The 14,143-nt window shown below is 47.8% G+C and overlaps 1 protein-coding gene across 1 annotated transcript in view; it reads right to left on the bottom strand.

Moving 5' to 3' along the window:
- Positions 1 to 8,155: 8,155 nt before the first annotated feature.
- Positions 8,156 to 14,143, bottom strand: part of LOC138350405 (adhesive plaque matrix protein-like) — a 17,041-nt gene continuing 11,053 nt past the window's right edge. Inside the window, exon 2 of the mRNA XM_069301036.1 lies at positions 8,156 to 9,142. Within this exon, the coding sequence (XP_069157137.1) occupies positions 8,156 to 9,142 (987 nt within the window). The remainder of the gene's footprint in view (positions 9,143 to 14,143) is intronic.

The following is a 14,143-nucleotide window of genomic DNA, read 5'->3' as shown; positions in this document are numbered from 1 at the left end:
TAACTAATCTCTCTCTCTCTCTCTCTCGGTGTTCAAAGGATAACTTTATAAAACACCTCAAAGGATACCTGATCAACCGGGCTCTGAGTTATGCGTTAGACTGAGCAGTCGTCTGGAAAATCAGATCACTAACCAAGAGGCCTGGTCAGAGACCGGGCCGCAGGGACATTGATTCCCGGAACTAACACACGGTAAACACATCGATAGGTGAATAAATGTCGTGTTATGGTATGTGGAATAAGGGATAAGAGGCGACACACACACACAACTTATAAATTATACGAAAAAGTATTGAAATCTAGAGATGGTTCTAGATAGTAAATTATCAGCTGAGGCCCACATGAAGAACATTGTGCGAGGAGCCTATCTTACGCTCTCCAGGTTCAACATTGCTTTTAAATACAGGGATGGCGAAATATTAAAGAACTTGTTCACGACCTTCGTGAGACCAAAGTAGGAATATGCAGCGACTGTATGGTGCTCATACCTTAAGAAACACACATAAAAACAGGAAAACGTGCTGAAAAACAATGAGTTGCGAAGAGAGGCGAGATGTTAAATATGCCAAGGCTAGAAGATAGAAGAAAAATAGCTGATATGATCACTACATTCAAAATTGTAAAAGAAATCAACAAAGTTGACAAAGAGGAATTTTTAAAACCGTCAACTTCAAGAACTAGAGGTGTGAAAGGTGGTGGTCAAAACCGTCAGTAGTTTCAAAACGTTATAAGATAGAGTACCTGGAAGACGGGACACCACGAGCGTAGCTCTCATCCTGTAACTACACTTAGGTACACACACACACACACACACACACACACACACACACACACACACACACACACACACACACACACACACACACACACACACACACACACACACACACATACTCACACACACATACTCACACTCACACTCACACTCACACATTGACATTGTATTTGACATTGACAGGGTGGACAAAGACAAACTCTTCAGCACGGGTGGGACACGAACAAGGGGACACAGGTGGAAACTTAGTACCCAAATGAGCCACAGAGACGTTAGAAAGAATTTTTTCATTGTCAGAGTAGTTAATAAATGGAATGCACTAGGAAGTGATGTGGTGGAGGCTGACTCCATACACAGTTTCAAGTGTAGATATGACAGAGCCCAATAGGCTCAGGAATCTGTACACCAATTGATTGACAGTTGAGTGGCGGGACCAAAGAGCCGAAGCTCAACCCCCGCAAGCACAATTAGGTGAGTACACGCACACAGGAGATTCTCAGAGGAATTGATAGGGTAGATAAAGACAGACTATTTAGCACAAGGGGCACACGCACTAGGGGACACAGGTGGAAATTGAGTGCCTAAATGAGCCACAAGGACTTTAGAAAGATTTTTTCAGTGTCAGAGTATTTAACAAATGGAATGCATTAGGCAGTGATGTGGTGGAGGCTGACTCCATACACAGTTTCAAGTGTAGATATGATAGAGCCCAGTAGGCTCAGGAACCTGTACACCTGTTGGTTGACAGCTAAGAGGCGGGACCAAAGAACCAGAGCTGAATCCCCGCAATCACAACTAGTTGAGTACAATAGGTGAGTACACATGTGTAGATCCCGGACCAAACAAGACACTATCACCCAGGAATAAGATTATGTAGCCAGAACACACACGCACATATCAGTGAAGAGACTTGATAACACAAACACTTATGACAACTGATAACAGTCTATCTTGCTCCCACATGATTACAGTCACCTCACCAACCTTCGGTTTACAATGCAATTACGTCTGCTCTCAATTGTACCGACAAGTGGCATGAGAATGGGGCCTCCAACTTGTCCTGTGCTTGCCAATGTTGTTAGGGAATTAGTTGTAAGAGAACCATTCTCCAGCAGCATCCTTGGCACTGTGGAAGGTCATACCTTTATTGAGGGTTTGATTTTCACGTCGTACTGTTGCAACATTGATAATTTTAGGAGCATGTTAATACCTTAGAACATACAGTTTATATTAGAACCACAAGAGGCACTGCTTTGGTCTTGCAGGTAAGGTTGGAACGTTAAGACAGCCTTGGACAAGACCCACAGTATGTTAACTAGATGTGTATTTGACGTGAACGGTCGGAGCGCTGGTTGGTGTTGGGTGAGCCGGAAAGTTAGAGTGTAGAGTGTTGAGGGTGGGTGGCGACAGAGACCCTTCACGCCTGGTGAGAGGTGTGGTTGCTGGTGGCTGCTGTCTTGTGAGACTCCTGCTTGGGACAGATCAGACGAGCTCTTGCTTCTGACTCACCTGTGCTCACACGTCGGACACCCGACTCAGCTGTGTGTACTCACCTAGTTGTACTCACCTAGTTGTGTTTGCGGGGGTTGAGCTCTGGCTCTTTGGTCCCGCCTCTCAACCGTCAATCAACAGGTGTACAGATTCCTGAGCCTATCGGGCTCTGTCATATCTACACTTGAAACTGTGTATGGAGTCAGCCTCCACCACATCACCCCCTAATGCATTCCATTTGTCAACCACTCTGACACTAAAAAAGTTCTTTCTAATATCTCTGTGGCTCATTTGGGCACTCAGTTTCCACCTGTGTCCCCTTGTGCGTGTTCCCCTTGTGTTAAATAGACTGTCTTTATCTACCCTATCAATCCCCTTCAGAATCTCGAATGTGGTGATCATGTCCCCCCTAACTCTTCTGTCTTCCAGCGAAGTGAGGTTTAATTCCCGTAGTCTCTCCTCGTAGCTCATACCTCTCAGCTCGGGTACTAGTCTGGTGGCAAACCTTTGAACCTTTTCCAGTTTAGTCTTATCCTTGACTAGATATGGACTCCATGCTGGGGCTGCATACTCCAGGATTGGCCTGACATATGTGGTATACAAAGTTCTGAATGATTCTTTACACAAGTTTCTGAATGCCGTTCGTATGTTGGCCAGCCTGGCATATGCCGCTGATGTTATCCGCTTGATATGTGCTGCAGGAGACAGGTCTGGCGTGATATCAACCCCCAAGTCTTTTTCCTTCTCTGACTCCTGAAGAATTTCCTCTCCCAGATGATACCTTGTATCTGGCCTCCTGCTCCCTACACCTATCTTCATTACATTACATTTGGTTGGGTTAAACTCTAACAACCATTTGTTCGACCATTCCTTCAGCTTGTCTAGGTCTTCTTGAAGCCTCAAACAGTCCTCTTCTGTTTTAATCCTTCTCATAATTTTAGCATCGTCCGCAAACATTGAGAGAAATGAATCGATACCCTCCGGGAGATCATTTACATATATCAGAAACAAGATAGGACCGAGTACAGAGCCCTGTGGGACTCCACTGGTGACTTCACGCCAATCGGAGGTCTCACCCCTCACCGTAACTCTCTGCTTCCTATTGCTTAGATACTCCCTTATCCACTGGAGCACCTTACCAGCTACACCTGCCTGTCTCTCCAGCTTATGTACCAGCCTCTTATGCGGTACTGTGTCAAAGGCTTTCCGACAATCCAAGAAAATGCAGTCCGCCCAGCCCTCTCTTTCTTGCTTAATCTGTGTCACCTGATCGTAGAATTCTATCAAGCCTGTAAGGCAAGATTTACCCTCCCTGAATCCATGTTGGCGATTTGTCACGAAGTCCCTTCTCTCCAGATGTGTTACCAGGTTTTTTCTCACGATCTTCTCCATCACTTTGCATGGTATACAAGTCAAGGACACTGGCCTGTAGTTCAGTGCCTCTTGTCTGTCGCCCTTTTTGTATATTGGGACCACATTCGCCGTCTTCCATATTTCTGGTAGGTCTCCCGTCTCTAGTGATTTACTATACACTATGGAGAGTGGCAAGCAAAGTGCCTCTGCACACTCTTTCAGTACCCATGGTGAGATCCCATCTGGACCAACCGCCTTTCTAACATCCAGATCCAGCAGGTGTCTCTTGACCTCCTCTCTCGTAATTTCGAACTCCTCCAAGGCCGCCTGGTTTACTTCCCTTTCTCCTAGCACAGTGACCTCACCCTGTTCTATTGTGAAGACCTCCTGGAACCTCTTGTTGAGTTCCTCACACACCTCTCTGTCATTCTCTGTATACCTGTCCTCGCCTGTTCTAAGTTTCAATACCTGTTCTTTCACTGTTGTTTTCCTTCTGATGTGACTGTGGAGTAGCTTTGGTTCGGTCTTGGCTTTGTTTGCTATATCATTTTCAAAAATTTTCTCTGCTTCTCTTCTCACCCTGACGTACTCATTCCTGGTTCTCTGGTATCTCTCCCTGCTTTCTGGTGTTCTGTTATTCCGGAAGTTCCTCCACGCCTTCTTGTTCAGTTTCTTCGCTTCCATACATGCCCTATTATACCATGGATTCTTTTGTTGCTTCTCGGATTTTTCCCTTTGGGCCGGGATGAACCTGTTTACTGCCTCCTGACACTTTTGGGTAACATAGTCCATCATACCCTGTACAGACTTGTCTCTGAGGTCTGTGTCCCAAGGTATTTCACTTAGGAAACTTCTCATCTGTTCATAATTCCCCTTTCGGTATGCCAGCCTTTTGATTCCTAGTTCTTTTTGGGGGGAGATAAGTCCTAGCTCTACCAGGTACTCAAAGTTCAATACACTGTGGTCACTCATTCCCAAGGGCGCTTCCATCTTAACTTCCCTTATATCCCATTCATTTAGGGTAAATATCAAATCAAGCATTGCTGGTTCATCTTCTCCTCTCATTCTTGTTGGCTCTTTGGTATGCTGGCTTAGAAAGTTTCTTGTTGCCACGTCCAGCAGCTTAGCTCTCCATGTTTCTGGTCCTCCATGCGGGTCTCTGTTCTTCCAATCTATCTTCCCATGGTTGAAGTCTCCCATAATTAGTAGTCCAGATCCATTCCTGCTAGCAACAGAAGCTGCTCTTTCTATTATGTTAATGGTGGCCATGTTGTTTCTATCATATTCCTGTCTAGGTCTTCTGTCATTTGGTGGTGGATTATATATGACTGCGACTATAATTTTTTTCCCTCCATTTGTTACAGTACCTGCTATGTAGTCACTGAAACCTTCACAGCCCTGAATATCCATCTCCTCAAAATCCCAGCCTTTTCTTACCAGCAGAGCTACACCACCCCCACCTCTTCCTTCCCTCTCTTTCCGCATAACATAATAGTCCTGTGGAAACACTGCATTTGTTATTGTTTTCGTGATCTTTGTTTCTGTGAGGGCTATTATGTCTGGGTTTTCCTCTAGTACCAGTTCTCCAAGCTCATTTGCTTTATTTGTAATTCCATCTATGTTAGTGTACATCGCTTTGAGGCTCACTTTCTGTGTGTGTGTGTGTGTGTGAGAGAGAGAAACTGCTCCTTCATTGGTTGACGGGAAAGTGCTTGATGTGGTAAAGAAGGCTGAGTAAAGAAATATTTCTAGGACTCAAAGAGTCAGTGAGGGGCGATAAGTCGAATTGGCGCGGAGTAACAAGCGGAGCACCTCAAGGATCACTGCTGAGACCCGTCCTCTTTCTCATTTATGTTGGAGTTGTGTTGAGGAGTTGAGTCTTATATATCAATGTTGGCAGATGATGCATAATTAATGACAACAGCTTCGACAGATGAGGAATGTAACATTCTTCAGGATGACTTACACAAGCTGCAGAGTTTTGCAGAGAAATGGCTACTGGATTTCAATACCAATAAATGTAAGATGATGGAGTCATAGAGATGCTAGAAAGTTGTCTTTTAGCCTAAGAGTATGGAAAAATTTAAAATTTAGTAGCGGAAAAACGAATGACCTAAAGTCATAAGTTTGTAAAAGAGAGGTCGTTGAAGCGAACGCCAGCCATAATATTACAAGGTAGATCTGATAGGGAAGCAGGCCAGGAGTCCCTGAGGACACGTGGCTAGAGAGGCGGGGTCCAGGAGCAATAGTTCGATCCTGCAGGCACAAACAGATCCTCATAACCACTTCAAGGTAAACTCAAGGTCACGTCGTGTAATTAGCAAGTGCAGAGAGCGTGCAGTTATGACCAAGACAATATACAATGATAGTTCATTGATTGATTGATGAACACTTATCCACTCAAGAGATGACACGGGCATGAATAGCCCGTAAAAAAGTTTATTGTTGATTGATAGATTAATCCACCCAAGAGGTGGCACGGGCATGAATAGCCCGTAAAATAGTTCATTGTTGTAACAGAACACATATACCCAACTAACCCACCTAACCTATCGAGGCTGATACATAGAAAATGTGAATATTGCGCTGCTTTACAGTGTACTAATACGTTGCATTTGTAACGCATTGGTCGATTCCGTCAAAAAATGCGACATATAAGGCGAGAGGAGAGGTTGGAAAAGGCGGGATTTTGTAAGCAGTTATAGAGCGTGCTTGTGGCGGGTCTCCTGGCAAGCTTGCCCGCGGGGTTATATTTTTGTTGTGGTTTACGAGGTTGTGAGGCAGGTTTATGGTTCATGGTGAATGGTAATGTAACCCATGGGTTGTCTTAACTGTGGTGTCTAGCCTACAGTTCTTGCACGGCGGAAAGTGCCCTTCATAGCTTGTGCCGTGAAATAATTTGTTTTGGTTCAGGAGTAGTTAACAGGTGGAATGCATTAGGAAGTAATGTGGTGGAGGCTGACTCCATACACAGTTTCAAGTGTAGATATGATAGAGCCCAATAGGCTCAGGAACCTGTACACCAGTTGATTGACAGTTGAGAGGCACAAGTAAGCACAAGTAGGTGAGTACACGTGACTGAAGACTTAAGGTACTTTGCCCCTCTTCATAGGTCGCCTTTATTACGTTACGGTCACCAACGTTACAAATGCAACTATGAAAACAACGGCTCGCAAATATCAACGTTTTCTATGCATCGGACTCGATAGCTTAGGTGGGTTGTGTGGGTTCGTACACTTCTGGGTAGGTTAGAAGGTTAGGTTTTTGACGGAGTGGCTGATGGTGCAATAATGTGGATTAATATGTTGTTTTTAAAGGGATTGGTCGACTCCGTAACAAGTGTTAGGTGAGAGAATGGGTTGTTGACCTTGGCACCAGAGGCAGATGACCCATGTGTGTCTCTCTCTAATGGAGCACTTAAGTCTCCACTGACGAAACCTGTACATCTTTCCTCAGTCACGGCGGCTGTGTTTACATATGTTAAACAGTTTACCAACTTGGAGACTTGACAAGCCGAGGTTGTTATTGGTATAAAGAACCTGGTGGTGCCTCGGTACCCGAACTACTGGTGTATGTATGTAAACAAAGCCGCCGTGATTGTGGAAAGATGTACAGGTTTCGCAAGTGGTTGTGCAAGTGGTTGGTGAATCCTGGTCCTGGCTGCTAGCGAGGCGAGGGGAGGAATGTTGACTTCTTTGTCTTCAACTTTTCCTTGACTGACACTTGGGGTGGAAATGTCAGAAGTCAACGGTCGGCGTACTCACTATACCATATTTTGGGGTCACCAACACCTCCAGAGACTGCCTTGTATTTCTGGCCTCAGGCTCCTCTAGCCTCGGCTACAGCACCCTGTACCGTCCACTACAGCACCCTGTATCATCCACTACAGGCTCCTGTATCACCGGTCACTGGCTGAGGTATCATCAGCTACAGGCTGAGGTATCATCAGCTACAGGCTGCGTATTTTGGGATATAAGCTCCTGTATCCTGGGCTCAGGCTAGTGTATCCTGCGTTACAGGCTGGTGTATCCTGGGCTCAGGCTAGTGTATCCTGGGTTACAGGCTGCTGTATCCTGGGTTACAGGTTGGTGTATCCTGGGCTCAGGCTAGTGTATCCTGGGTTACAGGCTGCTGTATCCTGGGCTCAGGCTAGTGTACCCTGGGTTACAGGCTGCTGTATCCTGGGCTCAGGCTGGTGTATCCTGGGCTCAGGCTAGTGTATCCTGGGTTACAGGCTGCTGTATCCTGGGTTACAGGCTGCTGTATCCTGGGCTCAGGCTAGTGTATCCTGGGTTACAGGCTGCTGTATCCTGGGCTCAGGCTGGTGTATCCTGGGATATAGGCGACTGTATCCTGGTTGATGACTTCTCAAGGCCAGTTGATGAGTGAGATCAAACACGCACCTTTATACAAAAGATCAGAAGGAATGTATAATCCATACATCAACAGACTAGTAGATCCAAACTATAGGCGTTAATTGACAAGTTTTGGAGGAGGGAAGAAAGTCATTAGTATACACCTATACAAGCTTACACGTTTAAGTGCTCTTTGGCCCAGATAAAGCACTTGGAGATGTAGGCTTTTGGCAGACAAGGAAAGATGGGTTGGTGTAGGTCGGTACGCTGTGGTACGCTGTGGTACGCTGTGGTACGCTGCGGTACGCTGTGGTACACTGCGGTACGCTGTGGTACGCTGTGGTACGCTGTGGTACGCTGCGGTACGCTGTGGTACGCTGTGGTACGCTGTGGTACGCTGCGGTACGCTGTGGTACGCTGTGGTACGCTGTGGTACGCTGCGGTACGCTGTGGTACGCTGCGGTACGCTGTGGTACGCTGTGGTACGCTGTGGTACGCTGTGGTACGCTGCGGTACGCTGTGGTACGCTGTGGTACGCTGTGGTACGCTGTGGTACGCTGTGATACGCTGTGGTACGCTGTGGTACGCTGTGATACGCTGTGGTACGCTGTGATACGCTGTGGTACGCTGTGATACGCTGTGGTACGCTGTGATACGCTGTGGTACGCTGTGGTACACTGTGGCACACTGCGGTACGTTGTGGTACACTGCGGTACGCTGTGGTACGCTGCGGTACGCTGTGGTACGCTGCGGTACGCTGTGGTACACTGTGGCACACTGCGGTACGTTGTGGTACACTGCGGTACGCTGCGGTACGCTGTGGTACGCTGCGGTACGCTGTGGTACACTGTGGCACACTGCGGTACGTTGTGGTACACTGTGGTACGCTGTGGTACGCTGCGGTACGCTGTGGTACGCTGCGGTACGCTGCTGTACGCTGTGGTACACTGTGGTACACTGTGGTACGCTGCAGTACACTGCAGTACACTGCGGTACGCTGTAGTACACTGCGGTATGCTGCAGTACACTGCGGTACGCTGTGATACACTGTGGTACACTGTGGTACGCTGCAGTACACTGCGGTACGCTGCGGTACGGTAACAGCCTCCACTCTCTACGCTGCTCACGTCTTCATAGTGGCCCGCATACACAATAGACGGAAGGTGAATCTAACTGAGTGAGCTTGACTTACCACTCCGTCAAAAATTCAACCTTTTATCCTAACCAGAAACGTACGAACCCAAACAACCCACCTGACCTATTGAGTCCGATGCATAGAAAACGTAGGTATTCGTGAGCCGTAACTCTTTTAAAGTAGGCTGCGTTAGTAACGTTGGTTACCATAAGGTAAAAACGCGACCTATTAGTAGTGGACCGGTCGGTGAGGCTCGCCTGTGACCCTGGCTCTTAGGTAAGGGTCGCTGGGTACTAACGGTCCATCTTAAGATGTGTGCTGGCTCTTAAGATATGTGTGCTGGCTCTTAAGATGTGTGTGCTGGCTCTTAAGATGTGTGTGCTGGCTCTTAAGATATGTGTGCTGGCTCTTAAGATATGTGTGCTGGCTCTTAGATGTAGTGTGTGTGTGATAGCTCTTAGATGTGTGTGTGTGCTGGCTCTTAAGATGTGTGCTGGATCTTAAGATGTGTGTGCTGGCTCTTAAGATATGTGTGCTGGCTCTTAAGATGTGTGTGCTGGCTCTTAAGATATGTGTGATGGCTCTTAAGATGTGTGTGTGATGGCTCTTAGATGTAGTGTGTGTGTGATAGCTCTTAGATGTGTGTGTGTGCTGGCTCTTAAGATGTGTGTGTGCTGGCTCTTAAGATGTGTGTGTGCTGGCTCTTAAGATGTGTGTGTGCTGGCTCTTAAGATGTGTGTGTGCTGGCTCTTAAGATGTGTGTGTGCTGGCTCTTAAGATGTGTGTGTGCTGGCTCTTAAGATGTGTGTGTGCTGGCTCTTAAGATGTGTGTGTGCTGGCTCTTAAGATGTGTGTGTGCTGGCTCTTAAGATGTGTGTGTGCTGGCTCTTAAGATGTGTGTGTGATGTCTCTTAGATGTGTGCGTGTGCTGGCTCTTAAGATATGTGTGATGGCTCTTAAGATGTGTGTGTGATGGCTCTTAGATGAAGTGTGTGTGTGTGATAGCTCTTAGATGTGTGTGTGTGCTGGCTCTTAAGATGTGTGTGTGCTGGCTCTTAAGATGTGTGTGTGCTGGCTCTTAAGATGTGTGTGTGATGGCTCTTAGATGTGTGCGTGTGCTGGCTCTTAAGATGTGTGTGTGCTGGCTCTTAAGATATGCGTGTGTGTGCTGGCTCTTAAGATATGCGTGTGTGTGCTGGTTCTTAAAGATGTGTGTGTGCTGGCTCTTAAGATGTGTGTGCTGGTTCTTAAGATGTGTGTGCTGGCTCTTAAGATGTGTGTGCTGGATCTTAAGATGTGTGTCTTGGTTCTTAAGATATGTGTGCTGGATCTTAAGATGTGTGTGCTGGATCTTAAGATGTGTGTACTGGCTCTTAAGATGTGTGTACTGGCTCTTAAGATGTGTGTGCTGGTTCTTAAGATGCGTGTTGGTTCTTAAGATGTGTGTGCTGGCTCTTAAAGTATCCCTGGAACATGATGGTGTGTTCACTCACAGGATGAGTGGCGCTGCCCAATACTGTCACTATGGTGGTGTGTTCACTCACAGGATGAGTGGCGCTGACCAATACTGTCACTATGGCGGTGTGTTCACTCACAGGATGAGTGGCGCTGACCAATACTGTCACTATGGCGGTGTGTTCACTCACAGGATGAGTGGCGCTGACCAATACTGTCACTATGGCGGTGTGTTCACTCACAGGATGAGTGGCGCTGACCAATACTGTCACTATGGCGGTGTGTTCACTCACAGGATGAGTGGCGCTGACCAATACTGTCACTATGGCGGTGTGTTCACTCACAGGATGAGTGGCGCTGCCCAATACTGTCACTATGACGATGTGTTCACTCACAGGATGAGTGACGCTGCCCAATACTGTCACTATGACGATGTGTTCACTCACAGGATGAGTGACGCTGCCCAATACTGTCACTATGACGATGTGTTCACTCACAGGATGAGTGACGCTGCCCAATACTGTCACTATGACGATGTGTTCACTCACAGGATGAGTGACGCTGCCCAATACTGTCACTATGGCGGTGTGTTCACTCACAGGATGAGTGACGCTGCCCAATACTGTCACTATGACGATGTGTTCACTCACAGGATGAGTGACGCTGCCCAATACTGTCACTATGACGATGTGTTCACTCACAGGATGAGTGACGCTGCCCAATACTGTCACTATGACGGTGTGTTCACTCACAGGATGAGTGATGCTGCCCAATACTGTCACTATGACAGTGTGTTCTCTCAGAGGATGAGTGACGCTGACCAATACTGTCACTATGACGGTGTGTTCACTCAGAGGATGAGTGACGCTGCCCAATACTGTCACTATGACGGTGTGTTCACTCAGAGGATGAGTGACGTTGCCCAATACTGTCACTATGACGGTGTGTTCACTCAGAGGATGAATGACGCTGCCCAATACTGTCACTATGACGGTGTGTTCACTCAGAGGATGAGTGACGCTGCCCAATACTGTCACTATGACGGTGTGTTCACTCACAGGATGAGTGGCGCTGCCCAATACTGTCACTATGACGGTGTGTTCACTCACAGGATGAGTGGCGCTGCCCAATACTGTCACTATGACGGTGTGTTCACTCACAGGATGAGTGACGCTGCCCAATACTGTCACTATGACGGTGTGTTCACTCACAGGATGAGTGGCGCTGCCCAATACTGTCACTATGACGGTGTGTTCACTCACAGGATGAGTGGCGCTGCCCAATACTGTCACTATGGCGGTGTGTCCACTCACAGGATGAGTGACGCTGCCCAATACTGTCACTATGGCGGTGTGTTCACTCACAGGATGAGTGACGCTGCCCAATACTGTCACTATGGCGGTGTGTTCACTCACAGGATGAGTGGCGCTGCCCAATACTGTCACTATGGCGGTGTGTTCACTCACAGGATGAGTGGCGCTGCCCAATACTGTCACTATGACAGTGTGTTCACTCACAGGATGAGTGGCGCTGCCCAATACTGTCACTATGACGGTGTGTTCACTCAGAGGATGAGTGACGCTGCCCAATACTGTCACTATGACGGTGTGTTCACTCACGGGATGAGTGACGCTACGCAATAAAGATTTCATTCGAGTCAAAAATGACATACTTTTGACGCCGAGTTCCATTGGGAAGTAACTAGTGCGGGGAAGAACCATTAGGGTACAAACAGGGATCAAAGCATCAATAAATCAGCAATAAAACAGAGCAAACGCTTGAAAATGAGTTTGTTGCGAGAAGCGCCCAGAACCGCCCCGGCAAGATGAAGAGCCAAGCCTGCCAGAGTTACGAGGATGTGGGAGTCAGGGCGGCAGATCTTAGCCTCTCTCTCTCTCTCTCTCACACACACACACACACACACACACACACACACACACACACACACACACACACACACACACACACTGAGTGACACTGCCCAATACTGTCACTATGGCGGTATGTTCACTCACAGGATGAGTGACACTGCCCAATATTGTCACTATGGCAGTATGTTCACTCACAGGATGAGTGACGCTGCCCAATACTGTCACTATTTCGGTATAGCCCATTTTAGGCGAGTACATTCACACATACTGGATCTCGCGGCCGAGCGGACAGCGCTTGCGATTCGCAGTCCATGAACCCGGGTTCGATTTCCGGCCGAGGCAGAAGCAGATGGATATTTTCTTTTAGCTAATCCCTCTGTTCACCTTGCAGTAAATAGGTACTTGAGAGATAGTCAGCTGTTGCGTGGGGTGGCCCTTGTGATGTGTGTGCCAGAGAGATGTTATATGTAGTAGATAATGACTGGGATATGTAGGTCGGGAGTTAAGACATTAGCCGTCCGACGGTGAGGAGTGTGGGGCCCAAGAGCTGGAGCCTGCAGGCACAAATAGTAAACACACGCTTGAAGCAGCTGAGACAAGCTTCAATAGACACTTATGAATGAGATGCCCACGACCTTCTGTATCACGCGCTGAGTACTCTTATAGACAGAGACAGAGACGGAGAGAAACAGAGAGAGACGGAGAGAGACGGAGAGAGACGGAGAGAGACGGAGAGAAACAGACAGAGACGGAGAGAGACGGAGAGAGACGGAGAGAAACAGACAGAGACGGAGAAAGACGGAGAGAAACAGAGAGAAACAGACGGAGACGGAGAGAGACGGAGAGAAACAGAGAGAAACAGACGGAGACGGAGAGAGACAGAGAGAGACGGAGAGAAACAGAGAGAAACAGACGGAGACGGAGAGAGACAGAGAGAGACGGAGAGAAACAGAGAGAAACAGACGGAGACGGAGAGAGACAGAGAGAGACGGAGAGAAACAGACGGAGGCGGAGATCGAGAGAAAGAAGTGTACAGAAAAACCAACAGGAACCAAGGAAAAAAAACATACGAGTTTTACAGGTTTTTATTTTGTAAATGTTGCCAACTTGGGGTGTTGCACATTACCTCATTATGTATAAGAGAAGATTGGTATTAGAGGAGGAGGAGGAGGAGGAGGAGGAGGTGGTGGTGTGGCCGGGGCTGCCACAGCCATACCAAGCCACACCATGTTTGTGGGTGTAGTTGTGAAGGAACCCAACCCCCACCACAGCAGCGAGTGGGTGGGGTGGAGGGGGGGGGGGGTTGTTGCTGGCTTGCTGGCTGACCTACCGCACGCAAGCATGCTCCTCCCTCCCCCCCCCTCTCTCCCACACCCTCCCTCTCTCCCACTCCCTCCCTCCTTCCCTCACTCTCCCTCCTTCCCTCTCTCCCACACCCTCCCTCCCACACACTCTTCCTCTTTACTTACCTAACAGTACTTACCTAAAAGTATCTAAAGTCAATGCTTCCCTTCACCTGGGTTCTAGGAGACTCGAACCCTGGACCCCACGTGTGTGTGTGAGGCTGACAGGCTCTTCTACCCCCCCCCCCCCTCCCCTTTCCTCGACTACCGTGTCATGGTGATGATGTTCCATGATGACTCTCATTTGTAAAAGAGTCTTGGGCATTTTCCTAGATTGTCAAAAGGCTGGTGATACTGTTCCTGCTG

Source organism: Procambarus clarkii, chromosome 45 (assembly GCF_040958095.1).
Source record: "Procambarus clarkii isolate CNS0578487 chromosome 45, FALCON_Pclarkii_2.0, whole genome shotgun sequence".
Lineage (NCBI taxonomy): Eukaryota > Metazoa > Arthropoda > Malacostraca > Decapoda > Cambaridae > Procambarus > Procambarus clarkii.
This window is presented reverse-complemented; position numbering and strand designations above follow the sequence as displayed.